This window comes from Ochotona princeps, chromosome 14 (assembly GCF_030435755.1).
Source record: "Ochotona princeps isolate mOchPri1 chromosome 14, mOchPri1.hap1, whole genome shotgun sequence".
Lineage (NCBI taxonomy): Eukaryota > Metazoa > Chordata > Mammalia > Lagomorpha > Ochotonidae > Ochotona > Ochotona princeps.
The window spans coordinates 7,190,515-7,214,897 of NC_080845.1; the positions used below are offsets into that span (position 1 = coordinate 7,190,515).

The following is a 24,383-nucleotide window of genomic DNA, read 5'->3' on the forward strand; positions in this document are numbered from 1 at the left end:
CCCTAAGCCTGTTTCCCACATTGTAAATGCTTAACCCTAGCTAGACTTGGGCTCAGAGCTCCAGTTCAAGTCTTACACGTCTCGGCCTTGTGCCATGAGCCACTGTGTCCTATCCAAAACGCAGAATATTCTGGACCAGTGCTATGGCATAGCAAGTTAAGCTACCACCTGTGATGCCAGCATCCCATCTGGGCACTGGTTCAAGTCCTGGCTGCTCGACTTCCAATCCAGCTCCCTGCTCATGCACCTAGGAAAGCAGCAGAGGATGGTCCTGTACCCACGTGGAGGACTTCGAAGTTGTTCCTGGCTCCCGGCTTCAGCCTGGCTCATCCCTGACTGTTGTGGCTTCTTTAAGAGTGTAGCAGCCGCAAAAACAACGCACACACAAGAAGCAGAAAAAAAAAAAAAAAAGAGTGTACCAGATCTCTCTGTGTCCCCCACCCTTGCTCCTTTGCTCTGCAACTTTGACTTTCAATGAAATAAACGACTCTTTAAACACTAGCAACAACAAGAAGCAGGGCTCTAATTGTGTCTGTTTTGCAGGACAGTAGGAATGTAAGATTTGAAACCCTGGGCTGCTTTTTGCTGTTTAATTTTTAAAGAATGCTTTATTTTGATTTTATTTGAAAGGCAAAGAGTGACAGAGAGATGTGCCATTGCTGGGACACACCCCAAACACCTGCGATAGCCAGGCCTCGGTCAGGCTGAAGCCAAAAGCCCAGACTTCCATCTGAACCCAAGCACTGAGTCATCACCTGCTGTCTCCCAGCGCTGTACGTTAGCAGGCACTTGGCAGCTTGATTCCAACCCAGGCACTTTGCTATGGGCGCTAGACCTCTGGCGATGTCTTTATCTATTTATTTATTTTTAGATTTATTTATTTATTTTAATGGAAAGGCAGAGATACAGAGAGGAGGAGATACAGAGAGGAGGAGAGACAGAGAGGAAGATCTTCCATCCGCTGATTCACTCCCCAAGTGATCACAGTGGCCGGAGCTGAAGCCAGGAGCTCAGACCTTCTTCCGAGTCTCCCACATGGGTGCAGGGCCATCCTTGACTGCTCTCCCAGGCCACAAGCAGGGAGCTGGATGGGAAGCGGAGCCGCCAGGATTAGAACTGATGCCCATATCAGATCCCAGTGTGTTTAAGGTGAGGACTTTAGCCACTAGGCTATTGTGTCGGGCCCATCTGGAGATATCTTAACCACTATACACAATGGCTGGCCCTGGACTGCTTTTCAGCTGGGTGTCCAATTGCTCTCCCTGCCTCGGTTTCTCTCTGTAGAATGGGCATGACAGTGCCTATCACAGATCTTCCTAGTTAAGGGTCACAGGAGAACTCCCAGGTGCTCAATAATCACAAACTTAGAAACACAACCCTGGGGCTGGCATCATGGTGCCGCCAGCTAAGCCTACAACACCATCATCCCCGATGGGTGTTGGTTTGAGTCCCAGCTGCCTCACTCCCCCAGCCAGCTCCCTGCTTATGCTCCCGGGAAAGCAGAAGACAGCCTAGGGGCTTGAACCCCTGCACCCATCTAAGAAAGAAAGAGGACGACTTTGGAAGGACAGGACGAGTCAGGCCCACGGCCCATCATCCCCGCAAACTGGGTCTGTGGGGCTCTGGCCCCTGCATAGGCCCCAAGTGGGCCCCTCCGCTTTAGCTTCTCTTCCAGCCAAGATTTCCTCTTTGAAGTGTGGCTTTTCATTTCCGGTCTGTAGGAATTCTCTAGTTATCAGTTCTGTAAGTTGAATGAATTTGATCGCATTGTCCTCAGAATGATTTCAAGTCCCTCTTTTGTGGTCATGACAGCTCTCTTCATTTTCTCTTCTTCTCCTGCTTTTCCTCCTCCTCCTTATTGATTTAATTTGAGAGAGAGAGCTAGAGCATTCCCATGAGCTTTACTCCTCCTTGGCCACAGGGCTGGGGCCGGGTGGGCACCGAGACTGCGAGCTGGGGACTCCATCTGGGTGTCCAGGTGGTGGCAGAGCCCAGCCGCCTGTGCCATCACCACTGCTTTCCAGCGTCTGCGTGAGCGGGAGACAGGGGCAAGAGCAGGCTGAACACTGGCATTCCGATATGGGATGAGGGTGTCTTCGCAGCTGGACCAAACACCTGCTCCAACAGGTGTGATTTCTGAAATCCATTACTAATGGACAATCAGAAAACTTAGAGAATAAATTTCGCCTCCAACCCTCCTCCCCAAAGGCATGAATTGGCCTGCTGGGGTCCACACGTCGGCCCCAGATGTCCCTGTTATACTGTGGGCCCTTGGCTGCTTGTTCACCTCTCTCAGCCTCAGCCGGGCTGAGCTGCTGCACTCAGGTAGGGGATCAAACCCAAGCTAGGTGTGGCTGGGCAGGCCTTTTGCACTTGTGCTTGGGTCACTATGTAGAGTTGACATTAGCAAAAATTAGCATTCCATGTGTGGGCAGGTGGGCTTTGTGCCATCAGCGGAAGGCCCCAGGCTGCCAGGGCAGACACTGATCTGAGGCTGTGGCAGGTGGCACCAGATCCTGCCTGTGTTTCAGTCTCAATGCAGGTCATACCCCTCAGCCTCCACAGTCACGGGAATCGATTCTTTTCTCTTAAAGATTTGTTTGTTTGATAGCGTGACAGAGAAAGAGAGCAGTCTTTTGTCCATTGGTTCATTCCCCACATAGCCACAACCGGTGGCGGCTGGCCAGCCCAAAGTTGGGCGCCTGGAATTCCATGCAGGTCTCCTCCATGGGTAACAAGGGCCAAAGACTTGGACCATCTTCTCTGCTTTCCCAGGCGCAGCAGCAGGGAGCTGGATTGGATACAGAGCTTCCAAGCTTCCAGGATTTCAAACCAGCATTCCAATGTGACATGTATTCTCTGCACCACAATGTTGGTTCCCTTTCTCAAAAGAAGGAACAGCACCTATAATTCCTACATGTCCCTCATCTGGGAAGTAGGATGCGGTTTAAGGCTTCCCCGGAGAGGCAGAATTCAGGTGCTGTGGTCCCAAGCAGGGAGGGGCATTTGATGCTGGGTAGCCTAGTTTGGAATGTCACTATGATGCCAAGGGAGGATTTAGATGTGTCCTCTGCTAGGACTGGGGACAGGTGCCCAACTGTGTGAATTTGCTAAGCAGGTGGAACTGAGGCACGGGCCCAGCACAGGGTAAGGATAAGCTTGCTGTTGCTACTGCTGAAAGCTTGCAGAATACAGGCATGCCCAAGGGGACAGCCAGCTCTGTTGTGACCCATGCTTGGGCAGCCAGCCGGGTTCCTGGGTAGGAGAGAGCTCCCTGCATGGCCAGGCCAAGAGGTTGGGGCCTGAAGGGGGTCTGAAGATGATCCTGACCAGAAGGAACTCAGGAAGGCAGCCTTGCCCACACAGGCCCCTCTGCAGCCCTGGCTGGTGCCAGGGCCATGCCTGTCCCTCAGTTGGCAAACCTGCTCCCTGCCACAGCTCCTCCGGAAACTGCTTGGCCCAGGAGGGAGCTAAGGAACAAAGGCCAAGATGCCATCAGGGTGGGGTTTGGGGTTCACATCTGCTCCTGTGCCCCGCTGCCTCAGGTATAGGCAGGTGCCCGTGTGTAACTGGCAGGCTGTTGTGTGTGTGTTCTCTGAGACAAGGCTGATTCTTCAGGGGTACCAGGGGGTGGACAAGGAAAAGGTGGCTCAGAGGGGCCGGACTGCCTGAGCTCAAGACCAGCTGGGAGCCCAGCCCTGTCCCACCCAGCTCGGGTTCCCCGCTACACGGTCCCACCCAACCCATCCCTGTGGTTACGCTCTCCCACAGCTGGCCGTGGGTTCCCAGCCTCTGCTGCCTGCCCTTTGCCCCTCGGGTGCCACTCACAATTCCCAGGATCGTGCTCCTCCCTGCCCTCCCACGGTTCAATGTTGTCTCTCTCACGAATTTGACCTTCCCAGGCTGTTTGCTAGAGGGTGGGCCTCCCAGGGCGCCTTGAAATAAACAGAGTCAGCTCGCGGGGTCTGCTGCTAACTGCCAGAGGCTGTGGGAAGGACTTCCCATGCGGAGTGCAGCCATCAGCTCATGAATGCTCTGATTTCATCTCTGGTGTCATTCCCATTCTACAGATGGGACAAGTGAGGCCCAGGGCAGGTGTCAGGGCCCTCTTTTCTTTTCTTTTCTCTTCTTTCTTTCTTGCTTATTCATTTTTAAAGATTTATTTATTTTTATGGCAAAGCCAGATATATATATATAGAGGAGGAGAGACAAATATCTTCTGTCTGATGATTCACCCCCGAAGTGATTGCAATGGCAGGGGCTGCGCTGATCCGAAGCCAGGAGCCAAGAGCTTTTCCAGGCCACCCACGTGGGTGCAGGGTCCCAAGGCTTTGGGCTGTCCTCAACTGCTTTCCCAGGCCACAAGCAGAGAGCTGGACGGAACTGGTGCTGTGGGATTAGAACCAGAGCCCATATGGGATCCCGGTGCATTCAAAGTGAGGAGTTTAGCCACTTAGCCACGGCGCCAGACCCTCTATTATTATTATTATCATTATTTCAAGATTTATTTTGTTTTATTGAAAGGGCAGAATTACAGAGAGACAGAGGAAAAGATCTTCCATCTGCTGGTTTGCTACCCAAATGTCCACAATGGCTGGAGCTGAGTCAATTCTAAGCCAAGAGCTTCTGGATCTCTCACATCGGTGCAGGGGATCAAGGTTTTGGCCATCCTTTGTGCCTTCCCAGGCTACTAGCAGGGAACTGGATCAAAAGTTGGGCAACTTTGTGCCCGGTGCAATAGCCTAGCGGCTAAAGTCCTCAGTTTGTGTGTGCCAGAATCCCATATGGGCACCGGTTCATGTCCTGGCAGCCCTACTTCCCATCCAGCTCCCTGCTTGTGGCCTGGGAAAGCAGTTGAGGACGGCCAAAAGCCTTAGGTTTCTGCACCCGCATGAGAGACCTGGAAGGGGCTCCTGGCTTCGGATCAGCTTAGCTCTGGTCATTGTGGCTGCTTGAGCAGTGAATCAATGGACAGAAGATCTTCCTCTCTGTCCTTCTCTCTGGAGATTTGACTTTGCAATAAAAATAAATAAATCTTTTTTGTAAAGATTTATTTATTTTATTACAAAGTCAGATATACAGAGAGGAGAGACAGAGCGGAAGATCTTCCGTCCAATGATTCATTCCCCAAGTGAGCGCAACGGCCGTTGCTATGCCGATCCGAAGCCGGGAACCTGGAACCTCTTCCGGGTCTCCCACACGGGTGCGGTGTCACAAGGCTTTGGGCCGTCCTCAACTGCTTTCCCAGGTCACAAGCAGGGAGCTGGATGGGAAATGGAGCTGCCAGGATTACAACCGGCACCCGTATGGAATCCCAGGGCGTTCAAGGCTAGGACTTTAGCCGCTAGGCCACGCCGCCAGGCCCCAAAATAAATAAATTAAAAAAAAAAATTGGGCAGCTTGAACTAGAACTGGTGCCCAGACGGGAAGCTGGTGCCACAGGCAGAGGCTTAGCTTACGACGTCATGGCACAGCGGGTAGGTTCCCCTAAAGACACAGGGATGTTGTATGCTGTCTTCACTGGACTCCAAGACTATGTCGGACAGTGTTTCAAGCACTCGGTGGGTACTGGGTTTGTGAATGTTCACGGAGTATCTGTAAGGTGGGTGCCATCCTAACCCTAACGGGACAGGAGAAGAGCCCTGAGGGTCCAGGGACAATGAGGTGACCATGACCGTGGCCCTGGAAGAGCTGGAGCCGTAGCCTGGCTCCATGGCCTCACACTCGGGGCCAGAGAACCTACAGGAGGCACAAGTGGAATTCGAATCCAGGACCCGATGCAGGCAGGCCTCAGCCTCCGCTGGTAGGCAAGAAGCCAGCCAGGGCCGGGCCTCAGGCCATGGGACAGTTCCCAGCATCTTGGGACAGAAACCGCAGCTGGGAGGGCCACCCACATCTTCCCAGCAGGCCTGCGTTGGAACTAGTCTGAGGAAGTGGCTTTGGCAGCGCCCCCTGAGGGGGCGGGGGCTCCCCTGGGGCTGTGCTGGGGCAGGGCACAGGCTCCCCAGAAAGCCCAGGGTGTTGGCGGGCGTTGGCAGGCGCTGGTGCCCAGCCAGGGCTCTGCAGTTACTGCTTCCTGCCTCTCCCAGCGGCCGAGCTTGTATGCGCCAATATTCTTAGCAGATGAGCCTTTCAGAAAACAATAACTCAAATACAACACTCGTGAATACAGGTTCTGGGTCTTCTTCTGCAATCTGTTTTTGGAAGTTACTGTCCGGGCACCCAAATCTCTCTGAAAAGCAAACTCAGAAGCTCAGCCAGGCCCATCCAAGCAGCTGTGTGTCCCCAGACAAGTCACCACCCCTCTCTGAGCCCCAGGAACCCTGACCATCAAGTGGAAGTGACTGACTTGTTTCACTCACACCCACATGGGAAGTACAACATCCCAGAGATACACGAATCTCATGGGAGTGGGCAAGCAGTGTCCATGTCAGCGAAATGATCCCAGTGAGCCCAAGCCAGCTGCTGACTTCAGGCCAGGCCAGCTGTGAGGAGGGGGTGGGGCTCTGTTTCCGCGGCAGCCAGAGCCCGTCTTTCCGTTTCCTGAGGTGGAGGCAAGGCCAGGTAAGGTCACAGACATGATGGGGCTGAGGGGCTCAGGTGTAGACCACAGGTGTCTCCACAGACAGGGAACAGAATTCACCCTTTCCAGTCCCTACACTTGTTCTTCAGACCGGCACCTCGGCTGTGGTGTTTCTCTCTTCTCACCCTGGCTGAGAGCCTGTGGGGCAGGGCTCCTCGGGTGGCCTGCAGACACCCTGGACTTTCTCCAGGTGAAACCCACCTTGCCCCCAGCGGGACACCTCTTTTCCAGCCCCTCTCAGCCTGGGAAATGTTTGTTTCTTTAAAAAAAAAATTTTGCTTTTTATTTGAAAGGTAGAGTGACAGAGAGAAGTGAGAGCGATCTTCCACGTGCTGTTTCAATCCCCAGATATTTGCAGCAGCAAAGACCAGGCCGGGCCAAAGGCAGGAGCCTGGAACTTCCTCCAGGTCTCCCACAGAAGGGCCAGAAGCCAAGCATTTGAGCTGCTCCCCAATGCCTGGGCAGGAAGCTGCGTAGGAAGTGGAGGTGGGACTTGATCCTGGCTCTGTGGGCTTTATGAATGTTGCAAGCAGCAGCTTCTGGCACTCCACAATGTCTGCCCATGGCATGCTTCTATGTGTCTCAGAACCCTCCTCCAGGGGCCCAACTCGATGGCTCATCTGACTAATCTTCCCGCGATAGTGCCAGCATCTCCATGGGCATTGGTTTGTATCCCGGATGCTCCACTAATCTAGCTACCTGCTTATGGCCTAGGAATGCAGTGGAGGATGGCCCAAGTCCTTGGGACTCTGCACCCGTGTGGGAGACCTGAAGGAGACTCCTGGCTCCTGGCTTTAGATCAGCTCAGCTCTGTCCATTCCGGTCATTTGAGGAATGAACCAGTGAATGGAAGATCTTTCTGTCTCTCCTTTCTGTAAATCTTTCCAATAAACATGAATAAATTAGAAATAATTTCCTCCAATACCCCCTTGCCTCGGCAGTTATCTTCTGTGTCACACCAGGCAGAGCTTCAATGATGGGTGTAACTACATCTGCCTTGCTGGGCAGGACCAGGAGGCAGACAGCAAGTGAGCGAGCAAAGAAACGAATGAACCAACACATCACCGCGTGCAATGATGGGGATTTTTTTTTTGGGGGGGGCGGCGGAATCGATTTCAAGGTTTTCCAAAGAGCCAGGTATTTCAAATCCCCCCAATTTTGGAGAAAACACTGAAGAAAACGCAAACACCAGTTTCATGGTCTCACGCAAATTGATCTCTGCTGTTTGGTTTTGAGCCCTGCCTGGGGCTTGGGGGAGAGGAAGCAATTATTCCCACCCCATGTGTCTTCATTTAATTATAAAAGGCCTTGCTTTTGGACAGATGGCGCAGCCCTTGGTGACCAGGCTCAGCTCGTCATGACGGAGGTCTAGGCAACCCCGGGAGGACAGACAGAAACATGGAGACACCGCCTAGCTGCTTACGCACGTCTGTCCCTGGCTGCCCAAGTCCTCGCCCTGCCTAAGTTGCTGGCTCTTGGCAACCTCACGGCCTGGGGCACACAGCTGCTCCCTGCAAGGCACTGATTCATGCCTGGCAGTTCTCTGAGCCCCCACCCTGGGCCAGTCTTTGCCAGGGGCTCGGGGCTTGGGGCCTGGGGACCGAGGGTGGAGCAGCCTCTGTGTGACAGATGTGAATCAGATGGCGACACCCATGGCTATCAAGTGGCCACCATGGCGAGTGCCTGAGGTGGCTGCTGCTGCTTGACCGAAGCCAGTGAGAACAGGGATAGCTTCCCCGGGAGGTGATGATTGATGAGAACGAAGAGGAGGCCTCAGCTGCAAAGAAGGAGATGGATTATGCCTGGAAAAGGTGAGCCTGTGGGACAGGGCTCCTCGGGTGGCCTGCCGGCCTGTTCCCCTTCCCCGGCTCGGGCAGAGTTTTGAGCTGGTCCTGGTGGCTACCTCTCTTGTTAGGGAACTGGCCCATTTCCTCGAGCAGAGCCCTTCTGCCCCACCACCAGGCTCTTCCGATCTCTGGGTTGGCCTCTTCTGACATCCCGTAAACAGAATCACACAATCTGCACCAATGGGCAGTTGGTTTCCATTTCACACATAGAGCAGGTGGTATGGGGACTAACGATGCCTGCCACTGGGTGACAACGTACCTTCCCAGGGCAGGCATTTAGTGTAGTGGTTAAGCTGCCCCTTGGGGATACACAGGTGTGAGTGCCCCACTCTGCCCTGGATAACAGCTTCCTGAGAGACAGCAGAGGATGGCCCAGGTGTGGGCTCCTTGTCACATGGGGGAGACTCCTGGCCCCAGCAGCCCCTGGATTGTGAACATCTGGGGAGTGAGCCACTGGGGCGAAGATCTCTGTCTGTCTCAGTCTCTCCGCCCTTCAAATAAAATGAAAATTAACAAACGGATATTAAAAAAAATAAAGAACTTCACTTCTTGACATACAAATCAAAATAGTTACTCCCCCCTCACTAGATGGTCACAGAAGTTTGTTAAAATGAAATTGAACTACACGTGTGGTTTTTCAATCTCTTTCACAATCCAGCTAGTGCCAGGGCTGGTGTTCTGTGTCATCTCAGGTCGGCCAAAGCCCCAGCCAGGCCTGCAGAGGCCATTGTGGGCCGGAGAGGAGAGACTGGCTCCAGCTGTGCCAGCGCATTCTGCCCACGTGCTGGGTGCTGAGGCCTGGGGATGGACAGTCAGGGCATTTCCAGCTTCAGTTAGGGTTAGGCTTAGTGAAGATGAGCTGAGTGACCTTGGACAGACCTGCTGTTCCAGTCTGTGGCAGAGTTGATGGGTTCAAAGGCTCATGAGCTTCCTTTGGAAAACATCAAGCCAGACATATTTCCTGGGAAGGTCAGACCCACCAGGCTGGCTCCTACACTTCTCTGCTCACTAATGGTACTAACCTAACCGATTTCTGCCTTAGTTGTCTTGTCTACAGAATGGGACTAACACAAGTGCCAATTCCACAGGGTTGTTGCGAAAATTAGACTAACGCAGTGGGGCTGGGCGTTGTGTGCAGCGGTAACACTCGGCTTGGGGTGCTGCTGTCTCATCTTGTATCAGATGCAGGACTTCTTGTCCTGCTTCAGCTTCTGCGTCCAGCTTCCTGCCCTAGGGCCAGGGAGTGATGGTGTAGATGCTTGAGTGCCCGACACCCCTGTGGGAACCCCGAAGTGGGATCCTGGCTCCTGCCTTTGGCCTGGCTCAACTCCAACAGCTGCAGGCATTTAGGCAATGACCCAATGGATGGAAGGTTGGAAGACCTCTCCTCTTTTAAATTAAAAAAAAAAAAAAAAAATCGAAGTGATGCATTTCAGCAGTGGATCCCATGGTTTTGCCTTCCAGGCAACGTTTAGCAATGTCTGAAAGCACTGCCAATTGTCACACTGTGACTAGAGAGACCCAGAATGCTGCTTAGGCATCCCACAATGCATAGGATGGCCCCACAACAGGAATGATCTGGCCAGGGCTGGTGTGGTAGCTCAACAGGCTAATCCTCTGCCTTGTAATGCTGGCATCCTCTACGTGTGCCTGTTCTCGTCCTGTCTGCTCCACTTCCCATCCAGCTCCCTGCTTACAGCCTGGGAAAGCATCAAAAGATGGCTCAAGTACTTGGGACCCTGCACCCATGTGGGAAACTGAGAAGAATCTCCTGGTTCCTGGCTTTGGATTGGCTCAGCAAAGGCTGTTGCGGCCATTTAGAGAGTGAACCAGTAAATGGAGGATCTTTCTGTCTTTCCTTCTCTCTGTATATCTGCTTTGAAATAAAAATAAATAAATCTTACAAACAACAACCCAGGGATGAGATGGGCAATATCAAGGGCATTGAGGTTGAGACGTCTCAACCCACGGTGCCTGCCTCGGGGTAAACACATCCATCTTCAGTGTCATTTCCGCTCCCACCAAGAGGCGAGAGAAGGGCTCCTCTCGCTCTACTTGGGCCCATCTCCAAATCCCAAAGCCCGAGTGACTCTGGCTGGAGGCAGGGAAGTGGGTGGGAAGAGGGCAGAGGCACACACAGCATCATACTTGATGTCTAAGCCACCAGTGTGGACTTCTGCCCTGGCCCTGGCTTCCTGGCATTGGCTCCATTCTGTCCCCACAGGTGCCTGCTCAGGAGCCTCGACTTTATGGACGGGAGCATCAGAGTGCCGCGGATAACCTGTTGCCTATGTGCGTGTCTTTGATAAAGGTTAGATTTATTTGTGTTTATCTATTTATAAACTATTAAATTATATGTAGAATGCATAGCCAGCTACCGAGATGGGTGTGGTGCTCCTTCTGTGGTCCCTCGCGAAACAGCATAACCTGAACACGAATCTAATCACAAGCAAAAATCTGACAAAGGAAAATCAAAGGTATTCTGCAAAATCAATGTCCAGCAAGTGTCAAACATGGCAACTTTGGGAAAGACCAAGAACAGTGGAGGAGCTGGTCCGGAGCTCAGACTAGAGAGACAAGGGTGTTAAATGGCATGTGCCACTTAGGTATTATTGGGACAGTTAACCAAATTTGAATATGATATGCAGATCAGATCTAGTATAGCATCAGATTTTTTTTTCTAATTTTGTTATTAGTGTTGTGGTTATGCCCAAGTTCTTTTTCTAAGATTTATTTATCCTATTTTCAGTACAAAGTTACACAGAGAGGGAGAGGGAGAAACAGTGAGTGAGAGAGATAGAGGATCTTCAATCTGCTGGTTCACTCCCCAGCTGACTGCAATGGCCAGAGCTGGGCCAGACCCACGCCGGGAACAAGGAGCTTCTTGCTACTGTGCACATGGGAGCAGGAACCCGGGCACTTGGATCTCTTCCATTGCTTACCCGGAGTGCATTATCAAGGAGCAGGATTGAAAGAGAGTGGCCGAGATGCAACCCAGCACCTCTTCAGGATGCCAGCATCATGGGCAGTGGCTTCAGTCAATGTACCTCTGCCCTACAAGTAAATAAATTTAAAAATGAAAGAAGTTGAAAATATCTGATTTTCATCAGGAGAACCAAAAGGGCTGGGAGTAGGGGGGTTTTGAGAAGGTGTGGGGTGGGCAGGGGCCCTGCTGCATGCCTGGCCCTGGTTAGGAGAGCTCTGGTACCGTGGCAGTGCCTGGCAGCCCATGCCCTGACTCTTGCTGACCAAGCTTTGTCCTGGATCAGGCAGGCAGAGGAGTGAGCGGAGCGCTTGGGGCGAATCCTGTCCTCATGGTCAGGAGGCAGCAGCCTGACAGCCATGCTGGGCTGCACCTCTGCATCACGGGTGGCTTCCCCTTGGTCTGTTAAGCCCCTGGCAGCTCAGGAGGCGTGTTGTCTGAGCCTAGGAATGTGTCTTCCCAAGCTGCCTTGCATCGTCACAGCTCAGTTGTCGGATAGATGGGGTTGCAGTTGGGGATGCCTGGCATGAGCCGATGTGGCTGAGACCGGAACTGGTGTGAGGCCTTGAACGCCACTCCTGGGAGTATGGATCTGATCTTCAGGATGATGTGGGAAGCCATGGGGTAGCTTTGAGTGGTGGAAGAAAACAGCCAGAAGTTCACTCAAGCAGCTGACACAAAAGAGCAGGATCAACGTGGTTTGTAAATCACACACATCCAGGCACAAATTCCAGGCAGGACTATCGGAGTCCTGTTCTTGAACAGAGAGGCACCGGCTAGCATGTAGTCCAACACCCTAACTTCCTATTGCCATGGCAAACATTGGCTGATCAACCCCTTGTGTGGGCCTGAGTAGGCAGCTAACAGAGGCAACCATGAGCGATCAACCGGGGTAGACATGCTGGGGCGAGGACATGCGTCCATGGCTCGCTGCTGATTGTTCACCCGAGGCCCTGAGGGTCAGACCCAGAGGCACACCCCAAGCCCATTACAAGGTCGGCTTTCTAACCGCCGTCAAGCCGTGTTCCCATCTACCGTGTTCTTTCACATCCAGTGGTTTTTCTTTTTTCAAGCTCAAAGCATTCCTGGAAGGTCAAGCCCCTCCCCCCATTTCACAGACAGGGAAATTGAGGCAGAGATTTCAAACAGCACATCCAAGTTCACATGTTGCAGGTGGCAGAATCAAGGACTTGCCCCGCCCCCCCAACAAGGCGCTGTCTCCTTCAACAAGGAGCCTGTCTCAAGCTGTGACAGCTGTTTGCACCTGTCAGGGCCTCCTGCAGAAAAGCCAGAACAGGTTGGGGTGCACAATCACTTTCCTTGTCCATAAAATCCAGGGTGCTTCAAGACTTGGGCAGTTTGACTTCTAAAGACCTTTGTTTCAGCCACTGTGGTGCTAAGCTGCAGGGCAGGCCTGCTCTGGCTTCAGGGTGGGTCAGGAGCAGCTGGGTGGGGGTGTTCTGACAGATGGCTGGGAGGGGGGCGGAGGCGCCTCGCTGTGGGAGAGAATAACGCTTCTGTGCTTCACAGTTGGAATGGGAGTAGGGGAACCCAGCAGCCAGAGCCAGGGCGGGGTCGGGCAATCTCTGGTGTGTGAAATGCCACCCTGTGCTCCTGGCAGCTAGGGCTCAGTGATGGTGCCTCCTGCCAGCAGGCACGGGTTCTGAAAGCCCTGTCTGTTCCCGCCTCCCAGGGTCCCCGCAGGAATGTTGGGGTCAAGGAGCTGGCCCCAGATGGAGGCAGAGTTCAGGCTGGTGGGGTGAGCAGGGTGGCGTCTGGGTACTGCCTGCCTGGAGCCAGAGGGTGCCTTTGTATTTTGTGCGGTGGGAACTCGGCCACAGAGGCAGACACCCCATGGCAGGGCAGGGCTGGCACGGCAGAGCAGTCAGGGTCCTGGGTACAGCCTAGCATCGGACACATTTCCTGTTTCTCTGGCCTTCCAGGGGCAGGTCTGGGATGGCTTGCCCAGTCTGTTTTCTGCTGCCTGGGTGCTCTGTCTAGGAGCTGGGGTTGAGGAGCAGGTGGGGGCCTGCACCCTGAATTCAAGACCAAATCACCTAGGCAGATATTGCCACCATAAGACCACAGAGCCCTGGCCTGTCGGTCTTGGTGGCTCCTGGGCAAGCAGCAGCTTTCCAAACTCACTGGGGATTCTGATGGGACCTGACAAGAGCTGGAGTTGGGAACCAGAAGTGTGGGGCTGTGAGAGGGTGACAGTGACGTGGCACGAGACCTTGGAGGCAGCCAGACATCTGAGTCTCAACTTGTGAACCGTGGGTGGCCAGGGCATCAATGCCACAGGGATCCTGGGTGGAATGCATGAGGCTGTGCCAGACCCAGAGCCAGTTTTCGACAGGTGTATCTTCAGTATGGTCACTATTAGTTCTTCTTTTTTCTCCCTTGCCACAGGGGGAATGTGAGAGCCTTGAACTTCTGATCCCCGAGGCCTGAGTTGAGGACACCTTTGCTTCTTTTTTTTTTTTTTTTTTCATTTGAGGATTTTATTTATGTTTATTTGAAAGGCATATTTCATAGAGAGGGAGAGACAGAGAGATTTTCCACCTGCTCATTCAGTCCTGAGTGGCTGAAGCCAGGAACCAGGGGCTTCTTTCTGGGACTCCCAAGTGGGTGCAAGGTTCCAAGCACTTGGGCCACCCTCCACTGCTTTCCCAGGCTACTAGTCAGGGAGCTGGACTGGAAGGGGAGTAGCTGGAACTCAAACTAGCACCCATATGGGATGCCAGTATTGCAGGCAGAGGCTTAATTTGCATGCCGCAGTGCCGTCCCTGAGGCCAGCTTTTCAAGTGACCGTGACCATGGAGGGCTTAGCTGCTACCTGCCCCCTGCGGCTCTGGAGGAGGCTGCTTTCCTCAGCAAACTGTGGGGGACCCCAAGAACATCACACTGTGGTCCAGCATGCTTCCTGCCTCCCAGCAGGTTCTCCAGGGAGGGACCAGACTGGCTCAGCCTGGTGCCCCTGGCACCGGCACAAAGAAGGACTGAGTCCCAGCATGCAATTTGCTGCACTGGGCATGAGGACCTGTGGGTATGGCTGGCAGGTTCCCTAAGCTGGGAGCTTTTCACAGTCGGGAGAGCTTCCTGAACACCCACTGCGTGCTGGATACACTCAGGGCTTACTGAGTGGCACAGGCCTTGTGCCTGCTCCTCCTGGCAGGGGATTCTGGAGACCAAGCTAATGTGGGTCATGGGTGAGCCTCAACAGCTACTGCTGAGAGGATAAACACAGGGCAAGCGGCAGTGGCTTGGTAGTAGCTTGGCAGTGGGAGCCTGGGGCTGAATCAGCCCAAGGCCCTCACACAGGTCCTTTGGTCACTTGTGGACCGATGTCAGTATGACTTGGAGCATGCTCTGTCCTTGGCAACCCCAAGCAAGTGAGCTAAGTAACTCTGCATCGTGTGTGGAGATGGGCGAGCACACGGCTGGGGTCCAGCCTGGAGAGATAGCCCCTGGGAGGGACATTCAGCAAAGAACAAAGTGACAAGAGGGAAATGGCTCTGTGTAGGAACAGAAGCTGGAGGACCGCGGCCAGTGAGGGGTGATAGGGCGCGGTAGGCTGGGGCCCAGGTTACCTAAAGCCCAGTCATGCCTGGGACAGGGTCTGCTGTAGTGGGCAGTGCCAGGAAGTGATGCTGTGTCTGTAGCGGCCTGTGGCAAGGGGCAGGGCCTGTCGCGATAGGCCAGGGCTCTGCTGTAAGTGGGGAGTGCTGGCAGCCCCAACAGCTCATGGATCTTCCTTCATCCCCTGCGCGCATGAGCTGCCTCACCGTTATTTATTCCCCATTATTTCCTGAGTGTGGTTACCAATGCTGCCTGCCTTTATGTGGCAACATAAATTTTCCCTTAAAATGCAGAAAACGGGCCCAGTGTGATGGCTTAGCGGCTAAATTCCTCGCCTTGAATGCACCGGGAACCCATATGGGCACCAGTTCTAATCCCAGCAGCTCCACTTCCCATCCAGCTCCCTGCTGTGGCCTGGGAAAGCAGTCCTGGATGGCTCAAAGCCTTTGGACCCTGCTCCAGTGTGGGAGACCTGGAGGAAGTCTCTGGCTCCTGGCTTCTGATCGGTGCAGAACCAGCTTTTGTAATCACTTGGGGAGTGAATCATCGGATGGAAGATCTTCCTCTCTGTCTCTCCTCCTCTTTGTATATCTGACTTTGCAATAAAAATAAAATTAAGCTTTTTTAAAAATGCAGAAAACAAAGCAGATGTATTTATTATTTTTTTGATCCTTCTGTTAGACTGAATCCGATTTTATTATACCCCATTCACAGTCTTTCATATCCTGACTTTAAAAAGTTTTATGGTACAATTCCATAGGCAGATGCATTTATTTGAAAGGCTGAGTGACAGATGGCAGGGGAATGGCAGGAATGAGAAAGAAATCTTGTAGCCACTGGTTCAGTCCCTAAATGGCTACAACAGCCAGGGCTGTGCCGGGTCGAAGCCAGGACCCCAAAACCCCATCCAAGTCTCCCACATGAGTACCAGAGTCCAGGCACTTGGGTCATCTTCTGCCTTCCCAGGCACAGCAGCAGGAAGCCGGGTCAGAAATAGAGTTGACAGGGGTGGGGTGGAATAGCAAGCTCATCTTCCACTTGCAGTGCCAGCATCCCATATGGCTTGTGTCCTGGCTGCTCCACTTTCCTATCCAGCTCCCTGCTTACAGCAGGGACAGACACCGAGGATGGCTCAAAACCTTGGAACCCTGAACTCCTGTGGGAGAGTAGCAAGAAGCTCCTGGCTTCAGATCAATTCTAGCCATTGTGGCTATTTTGGGGGGTCAACCAGTGAGTGGAAGATTTCTGGCTCTCCCTCTCCCTGTGACTCTGTCAAATAAGTAAATAACACACATCCCATGCCCCCCACCATGCCAGCTGTGTGTGCACACACGCGCGCGCGCGCACACACACACACACACACACACACACACACACACACGGAGAGAGCAGCTGTGATTCAACCGGCTCTCTGATATGGCGTACTGGCATGGCAGGTGGAGGTTTCACCTGCTGGGTATGAAGGCTACCCACTAAAAACTTTCCAAAGTTACTTTTTTGGGTTAGCAGCTTATAAAGCTTCCTTGTGATGTAAGATTCTTGTAGCAAAGTGTGGAATCACCTGGAGAAGAATGAGCAGAGCATCCTGCAGAGGGTAGGCAAGGTGGCCGGAATCGCACAGAGGGTGCCCGAGTGACCAAGGTTTGGGAAATAGGACCATGCCTGTCCAAAGTTTCCTTCCCAATTCCATAGCTCACTCTTTATTTCAGCAAAGCACTTTAAAATTTTTATTTCATTTTGCTTGTTTGCTTAAAATGATTTGTTTATAGGAAGAGAGAGAGAGAAAGGGAGAACAGAAAGAGCTTCCACATACAGGTTCACTTCCCAAATGGCTGTGACAGGGCAGGGCTGGGGCGAAGCCATCCAGGTCTCCACGTGGCCCAAGCCCTTGGGTCATCTTCTGCTGCCTTCCCAGGTGCATTAGCAGGGAGCTGGACTGGAAGCAGAATAGCTAGGACTTAACCAGTGCCCCGAAACAGGGGACTGGCGCAGCTATTGGCCCTTACCCTGCCTACCAGCCCCACGTTTTGTCCCATCTCTGACCCAACAGGGAGGGCACACAACAGAGCTCTCTCCGCAGTTGACTCAAGAGGTGGAAAAGAGGCCGATGCTGTTGTGTCACGGATGGAGCCACCACCTGTGATGCCAGCAGCCCCTGTGGGCACTCGTTACAGACCCCACTGCTTCGCTGCTGCTCCACTTCGGCTCTGGCTCTCTGTTAACGTGCCTGGGCCCCTGCATGTATGTAGGAGACCCGGATGGAGTTCCAGGATCCTAACTTTGGCCTGGCTCAGTCCCAGGTGTCATGGTCAGTTGCGGGGTGAATCAGAAAATGCAAGACTTTTCTCAGTCTCTCTCTGTCCCTTTTGAGTTAACAGAATAAAAGGGAAGTGGGGGAGAGGCTGGGATCATGCCTGAACGCCTCTGAGGATGGCCTGCAGTCTCTCCACTTGGAGGGCTCACACACGCCCCGAGTGAGCTTTCACAGGCTGCAGAGCCAACTCAGTGTTTTGAAAAAAGTATGCAGTTAAGATATAGGCCACAACATTTAGATAAGACTCTGAAATCAAGCTTTTGAGCATGTATTTATTTAGTGGATATGCCACCTTGTTGCAAACAAAAGGTATTGCGGCAACTTTACAAAAAAAAAAAAATAGATAAAATAGATTAAGGATCCGGGTCAAGGTACAAGCAAAGTTAAGAAAGGGAATCCAGTAGGATACTTACAATCATGGTGAAAAATGAATGTAGACTTGACTCTGAGCTTCTCAGTAGCCAAAACAAAGAAAAACAATATGAATGGTTACATGGTTGCTGACAAGTCAGTCGGGGGCTTAGGTGGAAAACAGACCTGGTTCCAACTGTAATTGACTTGTTGGATACATGACCCTGTGCTCACCCTCTCTGAACATGAGGGTCATTGTCTGTAATGGAGACAAGCCACGCTGCCTCGGGGGTTTCTGGTGGCTGAGTGACAAGAACATCCAGGTACCTTCTAGCTCCAGGGAGATGCTGTGGGGGTCGCCTGTGAGCCCCCGTCCTCACCTGCAGGAGGGTAACACCACTTACCCTCCCTGCCTGAGAAAGAAGGGGTCCAAGTATGGCGCACACAGGAGGTGGGGCTAGATGCCGAGCCACAGCCCCATACTACCTCGTCTCCAGGGGCTGGCAGTTTTCCCGTGCCATCTCCTGTCCACACAGGCAGAGGTTTCCACCCATGCCAGGAAGCACAGATGCTTTAAACTCAAGATTTCCAGGACCCAGGTGGGTCCACCCCCTCTTCCTGCCCCGCCTCGCTTGCCCCCAGGTGGCTGCAGGCCTAAATGCCTCCCATCAATCAAAAGTGAGACTGACAGCTTCCTATACTCACCACACAGAACGGCGAGCAGTGCCACCCTCCCCTGCGGGAAGCACATGTGGCCAGATGTAGTAAAGGCTGGACTGGGTAGAAGATAAACTGAAATGAAGGCTGGCCCGGGGACCAAGCGCAGTGATGTGTGGCTGTGGGCCAGCTCCTGGACCCCACAATGAAGCAACTGTCCCTGCCTCCCCTCCCCGGCAGGACAAAACCTAATTACCTCCCAATTTCCTGTTCATTACCAAGTTCCTTTGTACCAGACCTGACTAGAAATAGCCCAGGTTGACTCGGAATCCACAGCTTCTTACAGGTTGGGCTCAGCCTGCTTCCAGGAGCAGGTCTGTAGCTTGGCTGTACTGGCTCAAAGCCATGGTCATGGTCCAGCCTGGCATGTGGTTGGCCAGGAACAGGTGTGGCCTGACCTGAAACCCTGATGTACCTACAGACCAAGTTGCCGCGTGTCTCTGGGGACATCAGAGAGCATTTTGCACATGGCGAGACGTAGGGACAGGCTTGTGCTATTAGCACACGGCTGGGGCTGTCGGTCCTGATGGCTCTGAAAACTGGGCTCCCGGCTTATTGTCCTGTGAGATCTTCTGTTTGGGCTCTGGCCATGTGGAAGACAAGCAACTGCTGCACCTGCTACACCAGCCATGGACAAGGGCCTAGAGACGGAAAGGGCCTAGTGACTGCTGATGGTGGTGGGAGGCTGTGGTCTGTCTCCTCTGCTGTCCTCTGTGGAAACGGCCCGCTCTAACTCGCACCTGTTGGATGAATGAGATTCAGGCCTGTCTCATACATGGTTGGCCTGTGTTGTCACAGCAAGATGCAGCCCTGCAGAACCCACACCCAAGGCCAAGGGAAATGTTCTGGACCTCGCAAGCCTCCTGAAGAGTGGGGAAGAGGAGCCCGCGCTGGTCAGCTGGGTGGGGAGGCTGAATGTGTCCACGCCTATGAGTCAGACTGGCTTGCTGGATAGCGTCATCCCCCATGTCTGGGGAGGGGGTGTTATGTCCCCTGACAATCCAGAAGAGCTGGGTTCCCTTCCAATGCCTTCCTTCCTGCCAGGCTGGTGGTTCAGTCACCTAACATGTGGGGGCTTTGATCTCCCAGAGCTGACGAGGCTGGCATGGTGCAGACTGTAGGGTCTGGAGGCAGCATAAGAACCAGCACAAGGCACCCTGCATGGGTACAGGAAGCTGGAAGCCCCACTGCCAGCCCATGCTGGGAGGACAGAGCAGTAATAGTGTCCTCTGGAGGTGGGGAGACAGCCATGTCCCATGTTCTGTCCCCTAGGTGACTCTGAGCCTGCTTCTAGACCTTCTCGGGTAAGCCGGGGATTGGGCCTGGGGGACCTCTTTCCAGCTCTCCAAATCCTGACCAGGACAGAGGAAGGACAGGCAGGAAGGTCCTGGGCTGCCTGGGCCTCAGGGGCCAGGAGTTGTAAGCAGCCCTAGCCCAGGGGGCCTGCCTGTCCCACACTAGGCCTCGGGCTTGGGGCGGCCCTGGCACCAACAACTTGGAAGTCTGATCTGAAACCCTCCAGTGCTACCCCTGGTTCTGCCTGCAGCCCGGAGGCAGCCCTGTGTCTCTTGTGGCCCATTCTCTTTGCCCCAGCGTCCCCAGGCATTGCTCACAGCAGACCTGAAAGTGTCCCTGAGTATGTACAGGCTGGGGGGGCTGGAAGGCGCAGAGACCAGGAGCAAGGTGGACCCTGGCCCAAGGCTCTCGGAGGAGCAGGGCAGGCGCTGGGTCTCCTTTGCTGCCCGATGAAGAATGAAACCTGATCTAAGGAGGGAGGGCCCTGGACTGGGCCAGATGATCTCCAGGCTGTGTTTTCTGCTCAGGAGCCAGGTGACGGTGGCGGCTTGGAATGGGGCTGGACCGTGGGCGGGGTGGGGAAGGGGACACGTGCCAAGGGGCTGCTAGGCCAGGGCCACCAGCAGCTTAGTCGGAACAGAGGCCTGGAGTGGCAGGAAGAGCTAGACACTGTCTCCCAAACACTCCCCCCAGCCCCTCAAGGACCTCTGGCTTTGAGCAGGGTGACAAGGGAGGAGCACAGGGAAGTCTCACGGGCCCAGGAGGGGCAGTGTAGTGACAGCACCCCAGCCTGATCTCCACTGAGGGGTTTCAGCCATGGATGTTGTTTCCTTTCTGAGCCTCAGTCTCTGCATTTGTTAAATGGGCTTCAGGCTCTCTGTCTCCAAGGGAGGTGTTCTGAGGACTCAGTGGGAAAGAGTATGGAAAGGGTTGAGTACAGGGCTCAGCTGGTGGGAGTGAGTACTGACCACTGGCTGCCAAGGAAGGCAGGCCTGGCTTCCAACCCATGCCTGGCACCAGCCCCAGACGGGCCTCTCCCCACTCCACATCCCTGGAATAAATAGCAGGTGGCTGGGTCCCTGGCAGGAATGGCTGTGGGGAGCCCCATCCCTGCCTGCTGCTGTCCCCACTCAGACCACAAAGTGGAGCGCATAGGTGAGCTGGTGGCCATTGTCCCAGGCGTACAGCAGCCGCTCCTTGGGGTTGTAGTCGATCTGGGTGGTATAGGCATGCTCGTTGCGGAAGGGCAGCTGGGGTCGGGCGTCGGTTCCTGTGTGTGTGTCGAAGGCGTAGGCCACCTGGCCCTCGTGCTGGTTGTACGTGTCCACAGCGTACAGGATGCCACACACCAGGAAGCAGTTCCCGTAGGAGTTACGCCGCAGTCGTGTCTTCCACGTGGTTTCCCGGTGCACGGACAGGTCGCCGGGATCCAGGCGGCTGAGCACGATCACCTCGGGCTGGGCCTCATCGCGGTCATCCACGGCGGGATAGATGACCCACAGGCCGCTCTCATCCACGGCGAAGTCGATGTCCGAGTGGCCTCGCCACTTCCAGGGTGTGGTGCCTTCGTACAGTGCGTCGGGCAGCAGTGCCCAGGAGGCCACGAAGCGCTGGCGCAGGTCATACTTGATGATGTTCTTGGTGAAGGCACGGTTGTAGTAGAAGGCACCCTGGTACACCACGTGGCCAGTGCCGATCCAGCTGTAGGGCAGCTTGTACATGTTACTCCAGCGGCCTGCCATGGAGCGGAGGACACGGTCACGTGGCCATCCCCAGCCCAGTCACTGGCATCACCTGTCCCCAGCATGCTGGAGCTGAGCCAGTGGTCTCAGTCCATCCCAACAGCACCCTGGAGCAGGTGCTATTACCAGCCCACATGCCTGAGAGGAAACAGCTGGCAGGGTTCTAGGTCACCCAGCCGTGCTCTTGGGGTGCTGGTAAGACTCAGACACCAGCTCCTGGGCTGTCTCGGAGCCTCTGATTGGGCTCTTCCTGACTATAGCCCCTCGTCTGAGTGCCTGCAGCAGGGCTACCTCCTCCAGGAAGCCTCCCCAAGCTCTCTGGCTCAAGCCAACGGGCCTTCCATGACTCTGCTTCATCTCACCTTGCATCCCTGGCTCCCTCCACCAGCCTGGGAGCTGCTCCGGAGCAGGGACCAGGGAGGGCAAGGCTCTGCTGGTACAGAAAGGCCTCCAGCTGGGCAGGGACTCTGGGACTGTGGAGTTCAGGCCTGAGACCCTCTGGGGCTCACCAGGCCAGATCCAGTCTTCTCTTACCTTCTGGGGCCACTTCGCTGCTGCTGCTGGCGGCCTGGCGTCTACACATGCATAGCCTCCTGCCTGGTTCACCTTTTCCTCTGCCTTCCCCATGGCTTCTTCTAGGATCACTTCTCCTAGGAAGTCTTCCCTGATCACTAAGGTCTCCACGGCCCCTCCCCTCTGCTAATGTCGTCCTGAAGGTGGCTCTTCAAGACCCTTTCTTTTCTGCTCATGGCAGGCTGCGGCTGCAGGAAGGTGGGCCAAGTCTACGTGCCCTCTTCCCATACCTGGGCCCCAGTTCTGGTAACCAAAATTCTACCTTTGCTCATGTACCTTCCTGGCTGCTGGTCAGACCTGCAGCTCTTCCAATGCCTGAGGCCTGCCCACCTGTCAAACAGGTGACCACCTGTCCCTGGTGATGAAGACAGAGCTGACACATGTGGGCCATCAGCTCACAGCATGCTCAGGGTCGCAATGGCTGGTGACAGTTGCAGGAGGGGCACCATGGCTGCCTTGTTGGCCATAGTTCTGCAGTTCTGAGCATGGCACCAACACACAGGTGCCAGTCGCAGCTCAGGTCATCCACACTCCACTCCTTGGGGTGGGTGCCAGTGTGTATCTTCGCCAGGCCAGACTACAGGAAGCCACTGAGCAAAGAAAATCTAAGTCTCTAGGAAGCGCTACCCTCCCCGATCCTGCCCCCCAAACCTGGCCACTGCTCCTGGCTGCCCATACCCATCCTCTGCCCTTGGCCCCGGCACCCTGACCTTGCTTGAAGTTGTCCAGGTTGCGGAACTCCACCAGGCTGTTCCCGTAGTAGTAGTTGGTGACGTAGATCCTGTCGTCCTGAGCGGTGGGGTCCTTCATCCAGGCTCCTTCGTGGCGCCCATAGCTGTGGTGCCTCACGGGAGGATCCACGGCCCGGAGGGTGCCCTCACAGCTTGCCTCCTTGCCTGTGGAGAGCAAGGGGCACAGCATGTGGGACGCGGGCTCACCCGAGCCAACTCATGCACTCATGGTGCTTGGTTGGGAACCCCTGCCCTGACTTCTTCCTAGAAACCAAAGATGCCCGACTGTTGTAGGAAACACAGAACACCCAGAAAAGGAGACCAGAGAAAGGGAAAAACCAGCCAGGACTCCATGATCTTGGGGCTGGTGCTGTGGTACAGTGGGTAAAGACAAGACCTGAGATGCTGGCAACTCATATAGACACTGGTTCAAGTCCTGGTTGTTCCACTTCTGCACCAGCTGCCTGCTAGTGCACCTGGGAAAGCAGCAGATGACCCAAGACCTTGGGTCCCTGTCACCTAAGTGGGAAACCTGGAAACTCGGGAAACCCGGATGGAATATCAGGTTCTTAAGTGACCCAGTGGATGGAAGCTTTATCCCTTTGTTTCTTCCTCTCTCTGTAGCTCTTTCAAATAAATAATATAACCCCGCAGGCCCCAACACAATTCCATCACCCACTGGAGGTGGAATCATCAAAAGTCAGATCTACGGAAGCACTGAGCAAAAGGGTGGTTTCTGGGGTGGAAGCAGTGAGCACCTGGTCCAAGGGCCCAGGGTCGGCAGGCCTGGGGGATGAGCCAGGGGCCTGCAGGCTTGCAAATCTCAAGGGGTGGGGATGGAAGTCTCTGTTCACAAAACACTGGGAGGCCAGGTCATTCCACAATGCCTGCATCTGTCATAACCTCAAGTTAGGCACCAGAAGTAGGTGAAGTTTTAACTTACCAATGAAAAAACCTTAATGCTATAAAAGAAGTAAAACAATCTACACAGATTCTTTGATGCAGTGGCCTGCCTGCATTTGCATTTCTTGCGTTTTTCCATCTTTCTGTGCGGAGCTGGCCAGGCAGGGGGAGGCCACGCTTCTGATATGCAGTTTTGTGGGTCCTCCCCACCCCTGCCCAGAGCAGCTCCTCCCATAGCCTTTGGATGATGTGACTCCTAGGTCTTGCCAGACCACCACACAGCTGTGTGCCTTCACTCACTAAACCACGCCCCTCATGTCAGCTCTTTGTGGTGTCTCGTTTTCCAAACCCAGAAAGAGTATTGGGGTGGGGAGTGTATAAGCTGTGCTATGGTATAACACGTTAGGCCTCCAGCTGTGGTGCCAGCATCCCACATGAGCGCTGGTTTGTGTCCCAGCTGCTCCACTTCTGATCCAGCTCCCTGCTTATACCCTGAGAAAGCAGCGAAGCATTGTTCAAATGCTTGGGTTTCTGTACCCACATGGGAGACATGGAAGAGGCTCGAGGCTCCTGGCTTTGGACCAGCCCATTTATGGAATGAATAAGCAGATGAAATACATTCGCTCTCTTGCTCACTTTCTGTCTCTCTGCTTATCCTTCTCTAACTCTGCCTTTCTTTTTTTTTTTTTTTTAAAGATTTATTCATTTTATTACAGCCAGATATACACAGAGGAGGAGAGACAGAGAGGAAGATCTTCCGTCCG

The 24,383-nt window shown here is 54.0% G+C and overlaps 1 protein-coding gene across 1 annotated transcript in view; it reads right to left on the reverse strand.

The window, feature by feature from the left end:
* Window positions 1-19,563: 19,563 nt before the first annotated feature.
* Window positions 19,564-24,383, reverse strand: part of OLFML2A (olfactomedin like 2A) — a 29,099-nt gene continuing 24,279 nt past the window's right edge. The window contains exons 7-8 of the mRNA XM_004593575.2: window positions 22,696-22,881; window positions 19,564-21,405 (exon numbers count right to left, since the gene is read on the reverse strand). Coding sequence (XP_004593632.2) covers window positions 20,801-21,405; window positions 22,696-22,881 — 791 coding nt within the window. The 3' untranslated portion in view covers window positions 19,564-20,800. The remainder of the gene's footprint in view (window positions 21,406-22,695; window positions 22,882-24,383) is intronic.